General features: G+C 41.3%; 1 protein-coding gene across 1 annotated transcript in view; it reads right to left on the reverse strand.

Moving 5' to 3' along the window:
- Positions 1 to 1,528: 1,528 nt before the first annotated feature.
- LOC101856683 (probable GPI-anchored adhesin-like protein PGA55) overlaps positions 1,529 to 6,229 on the reverse strand; it is a gene marked incomplete at its 5' end in the record, with an annotated part of 19,991 nt that continues 15,290 nt past the window's right edge. The window contains 1 exon segment of the mRNA XM_035971843.1: positions 1,529 to 6,001. Within this exon segment, the coding sequence (XP_035827736.1) occupies positions 4,468 to 6,001 (1,534 nt within the window).

The raw sequence follows: 6,229 nt of genomic DNA on the forward strand, positions 1-6,229 counted from the left end.
CACACACACACACACACACACACACACACACACACACACACACACACTTTATGTGCACACATACAGGAGTGCACACAAATAAGGGCATAAACGAATAAACAATAAACTGATATGTATTTGTAAATAATATGATTAGAACGAATATTATATACACGTATTGTCGAACACTAGAACACAAAAGAATCTTCATTTGTAATTTTTGGCAATAATCATGAAAAGGCACTTTATAAAGAATATAAAGACTTCTTTTCAAAAACATCATTGCATCACACAGACCACTCAAACCAACGAGCAATTCACTGGTATAGATTCTTTTTAAAAAATTTACCCCGACCACTCGTCGCACGGCTGCCAAGTATGACGTCAGCTAGCGATGGAGAGAGACGAACGGACCAAAATTGCCTCATTTGCATATTCACAGCCGAGTGGAAATTGTCTTTGAGTGTGTGTCGAGGGGCCAAAGTGCGAAAATATTCGAATTTTGGACGTTGTATTGCTAGCATCAGAAATAGATTCAACAGCCAGCCAAAAAACCCCAAACAGGTCACATAGCGTTACTCATAGAAATTGCAATTTTCCCACTTTGATCCAAGGGCTGAAATGCAAAGCATCGGAGTTCAGCAAAAAGTAAGCATCTGTCGCTTCTATAAATGTGAGGCAGCGTGGTGGAATCAGGCTCTCGTCAATTTTTGGTCATGTAGAGTTATTGATATCATCGTAAAGCTTGTTCACTTTTCTTTATTTGGATTTTAAAAATATTCATCTATCTTGAATACAAGTCGAGATATTTGGAAAGAAAGGAGGTGAGGGTCACCTGTTTTCAGAGGTAAAATTAGTGAGAAAATGGCCGCCAAAGATTAGTTATTTCCTTAGCTTAAGAGTCCGTGGTAACTGAAAATTTACATTTGTTGTGCCTATAATCAACGTTTTTAAGAAAAATCCACACAGAAATGACTTCTTTAATGGGCATGAAAGATGTTGAGCCAAAAACAAAAAAAAATTGATAAAAATTCACAAACCAACAGAAAAAAGCAAGTTTCTTCACTTTCATTATTTTGACGAGAGCCTGATTCCACCACGCTGCCTCACATATCCTTACGAGACAAGCACTGGCTTAGAGAATTCCACCGACGAATTGTTCATACATTGACTTTACACAGGGCGTGTTTCAGGTTTCGCTCACTCATTTGGTACTCAAAGCAATGTATACAGTTTGTTTGTCTGAGTAGGTGTTTTACGGCACAATCGACTCAGTTTTGGTAAAATAAAATATACAGTCATCATTCACACCAATGAAACAATCAAATTTATAAAGGAAAACAGTACTTCATGGAATACAGAGAACAAACATATTGTAGCAAGCTATATATGTGTAAGTTCATCAACCACTGTCCCTTAAACTGTGAATATAACTCCCCATTTCTTCAATGAAAGATTATTGTAAGATGGACGATCTTAAATTTCACTACTCTCATCTCAGACAGGCACTAGCCAAGTGGATTCCCCCCCCCCCCCCAAATATCTTGGGTTTTTTTTTACACCGCTATCAGTACCTACAATTTAGACCATTCAAGAGACGGGCTTAAACCCTACCACCCCGGGCGAGAGGGATACAACACTTCAGGAGAAAAACCAAGATACTCCAGTTTTACATTCAAATATTCAAGTCTTCAACCAAGATACTAGATAAAAATTCTCCTCACCCGGAAGTCAAACTCGGGTCCCCTGTTTGCGATTGATGATTGATGATTGGGAAGATGTTTTACAGCACTATCGACACAATTTTGGTCCCTGTGTGCGACGGCGAAGCGCCTAACCTCTTGACAACAGACGCTGATGCCGAGTGGAAAAATGGTCGCTTTTAAGCATAAGGGGGCTATCCCAAAAAAATGCTGTTTTGAGAAAATCGAAGGTAAAGTTTTTGCCTCTTGTTCAATTTCTTTAAAATACAAGGAGAGTTTTCTCTTTAACCAAACACGCACACAGATTAAATCAAACTTCTCATATACGTTGAACAATGTCCACTTTTGGTGTAGGTCAAGATTTCTGGAAACCCCCGAAATCTGGGTTAGTCCGCCTGTCCTTAAAAGCGACTAAATATCCCAACAACTCTTCTATCATCGTAAGTTCATAACTGCTTCGTTGACGATTCGAACCACGACTATCCATTTTGAGGCCAAGCCCATTTCACAAAGTCTATTGGAATGTCAAACTACCATGTGTGTTCATTTACTTGATTGTAACATATTCAATTTATAAGGTTAATGTATGTCTCCCCCCCCTCTCTTTAACACACACAATCCCCCAATACGTGAACTTTTGTTTATTCATGGCATCTGTTATGTACATGATACGATCACAAATACACACACAGCCACATACACAAACAGCCACACACACAAATACACACACACACACACACACACACACACACACGCACACACACACACACACACACACACGTACACACACACGTACACACACATTATTGTATCTGAACAGAGAAAAACGACAGCTGATGCAGACAATAGGAACAAGCTAGTTAAAGATAACAAATCTCACTGCTACAAAAGACTTGTCTGAAAGCAAAATAATTACATGGATTTTTAGCATGGTCTCGGCAGTATCAACATAGTTTGTATGGAAGGGTTTGGGACAGAAAGAGGGGGAAGGGACTTTCAAGAATGATGATAGATTGAGATGAATGAAAAGGATTTATGCCTGTATCGACATACGTTTGGTCACATCGATGAGAAAGAGAGTATGGTACAACATTCCAGCAGAGGAACAAACACGATAATAAAATACACTTTTTCAAACGCGAATTGTTTCTTTTCGTTTCACATTTTTTGGCGCTTGCAACTGCATAAGGTCATATCAAACGTGAATCAAACTCACCTCTTTTGAGTTTAAGTGCAACGAAGCAGAGCCTAACCATTTCACTACATATACTGATATAAAATAAACAGAGACTGCAGGGAAAAGGAAAAAACTATGGCCTACCAGTGGCATTTTCCAACTACCCACTGGCTAATGAAACTGAAACAGGTATGAAAATGAATGTAGAGAGATTTCAAAAACGATGGTAAAAAATAGAGAAGTGCACAACCAGCAAGCGTATAGAAATGCCGTAATAATCTCAGGGTAACTACTTCGATTGCTACAGTGGTAGTCTTATGGGATTGTCTTCTTTGTTTCGTTTGAGTGAGTTGAGTAAAGAGAAGCACTTCGACATAATAGTGCTGGGGAAAAAATAAAACAGGCAGATAGAAAGAGCGGAGGAAAAGGAAAGAAGTAGGACCTACCAGTGGCGCTCTCCAACCACCCAGTGGGAGTGTCTCTCCTGAAGAGAAGAAGTTCCTTTTAACAACGTGGAGGATGCAAACTTTCACCCAGCAAATTTAACTTTAGTATGTCAACCTCTACTTTTACAAACACAGTCATGTAAAAATGAGGGTGATGTTCTTACAACATGTACTTCTTATAAGTACATTGTCCAGTACTTTCATAACTCCTCATACCGAACATTAAGGGGCCAGGTCCTCTTCCTACCTTTAAAGATTATTTCCATTAATTTAAATGATTCTCTATTTATATATATAGTATAAATATATTATTATTTTTTTTTTGCTCGTAGGAAGATTAGGATAAAAAGCGGCATTATTCCAATAATAAGAACAATAATCTGTCAGGTCAGATCAACTCTTATGGGACTAAGGCATTCTTTTCTCCCAATACTACGTGGTGCAATCCCAGTATACCGTGTGGTCGTCAGTTTCAGTTTGAGGAAAGAGAAGCACATCGACACAGAAATGGCCATTCAGGGCAGTGAAAAAGTAAGACAGACAGAAACGACAGACGGAAAGCAAAGAAGTGAGATTTTTCAATGGCATCCTCAAACCACCCACACAGTGTGGTCTGAGGAGAGACAAAGACATGTTCTGATCTTGTGTACCTGTCAGCGGTGACTCGCCCGAGCGGCTCGTGTGTATCAAAGAGGGCTTACATGCACAGACGAGTGACACATTGATATCTATTGAAGTAGAAGAAAGCAGGCCATCCAAGACTGAAGATAGTCAGTGTACTGGAGTAGGAAAGCTAGAGTCTAACTGTCGTTGCAAAGCTGGACTGTGAAGAAAGCAGTTTATCCGTCGATAACGCATGAAGCTACCTGGGGGGAGATGGACAGGGAGGGGTGGGGTGGGGGTGGGGTGGGGTGGAGAACGTAAATAATCATTGCCAGAGGACTAATTTCTGTTGTTGGTACTTGTAGAGACATTTAGCTCTGAGGAACTGGGTCGTCTACAGATGAAATCTGGAGATCTACATAAGTTGAGAAAATAGTGTCCGGGGCCATTGCAGAAAGAAGGTCATCTGCAGATGAAGGAAGCAGGTCTACAGATGGTAATAAAATAGTCTCTGTAGACATTGAAGAACGTAGGTCATCTACTGCAGAAGATTGGGGGGTCAAGCTGAGGCTAGGATGCTAGCAGACGTTGGGGCAATATCATCTGCAGATGTTGACATTAACTCATCTACAGCAGAGGACTGGGTCGGCGCAGGGTCAGAAGAACTGGAGTCCATTAAGGAAGTAGAGTCAAGACCCGCGGCTGAGTCAACGACTGAGCTGGGACCCGAAGCTGTCAGAAAACTGGAGTCCGGTGTAAGAGCAGGAGTGGATGAATCAAGGCTAGGGCTGAAGTCCATAACCAGGGAAGAGGCTGGGTCAATAGACAGAGATGGGCTTGGGTTTGTCGTGTCAGCTGAACTACTGTCCGTTACCGAAGTCGAAAAGATCTGCTCTGTACCTGAAGGGGTAACATTCAGTACAATAGAACTTGGTTGCAAGAAATCAGAACTCTGATCCGAGTAAACAAAACTACTTGATTCAAACTCAGTGGCTGGAACTGACTCATCAATTGAAGCGCTAAAACTGGAAGGTGTGACAGAAGTTGGCTCTACTGAAAGAATTGTGGCTGATTCCTCGAGAAAAAAAGAACTACTGTCGACAATAGAATCAGACGGAGAGGCTGTTTCTAGAAAGTCTGAGGAAGTCGGTTCGAAGACAACTGATTCACTTAAGTCGGCAGATGTGGATACGCTTGATTCGACGACTGAAAATGAAGAGCTAGAAGGTGTGAGGAACGATGCGCTGGACTGTGCTTGAATAGCGGATGAAGACTCAACAGCAACAACAGAGCTTGTTTCTTCAGATGACAGTGAGAGCTCTACGGCTGAGGAGGAGACCGGATCTGCATACACAGAAGTTTGGCTCTCGTCGACAGAACTTGGAGTTATAAACACCGATGTAGCTTCCACTGAGTTGGAATCGGAATTCATAAAAGAAGCCATCAGCGAAAAAGAGCTTTCCATACCTAAACTGGGAGACGCTGAAACCTCGTTTTCAGAGGCGCTTGGCTCCATGTTTGAGGAAGAAACTTGGGCATCTACTCCTGAGCTAACTTCCACCACGACAGAGGAACTCGGCTCAAAGAAAGAGGAAGATGTGGGTTCAATGACAAACGAGGAAGATGTGGGTTCAATGACAAACGAGGAAGTGGCTTCACTTATAAACGAAGAACTGCTTCCAACAGGACTAAGGGGAGTTGATTCGACCTCAACATGTGTACTCTGCGACTGGGCATCAGAACTTTCGTCCAGTGCGAACGCCTCAGTTACTGCAGTAGAACCCAATTCTAGCATATCAGAAGAACTTGCTTCAATCAGTTGGGAAGAACTTGCTTCAATCAGTTGGGAAGAACTTGCTTCAATCAGTTGAGAAGAACTTGCTTCAATCAGTTCAGAAGAACTTGCCTCAGTTACTGCAGTAGAACCCAATTCTAGCATATCAGAAGAACTTGCTTCAATCAGTTGAGAAGAACTTGCTTCAATCAGTTGAGAAGAACTTGCCTCAGTTACTGCAGTAGAACCCAATTCTAGCGTATCAGAAGAACTTGCTTCAATCAGTTGAGAAGAACTTGCTTCAATCAGTTGAGAAGAACTTGTTTCAGTTAGTTGGGAAGAACTTGCTTCAATCAGTTGAGAAGAGCTTGCTTCAGTTACTGCAGTAGAACCCAATTCTAGCATATCAGAAGAACTTGCTGCAATCAGTTGAGAAGAACTTGCTTCATTTATTTGGGAAGAACTTGCCTCAGTTGCTGCAGTAAAACCCAAATCCAGCATATCAGAAGAACTTGCTTCAATCAGTTGAGAAGAACTTGCTTCAATC

This window comes from Aplysia californica, unplaced genomic scaffold, assembly GCF_000002075.1.
Source record: "Aplysia californica isolate F4 #8 unplaced genomic scaffold, AplCal3.0 scaffold00519, whole genome shotgun sequence".
NCBI classification, from domain to species: domain Eukaryota; kingdom Metazoa; phylum Mollusca; class Gastropoda; order Aplysiida; family Aplysiidae; genus Aplysia; species Aplysia californica.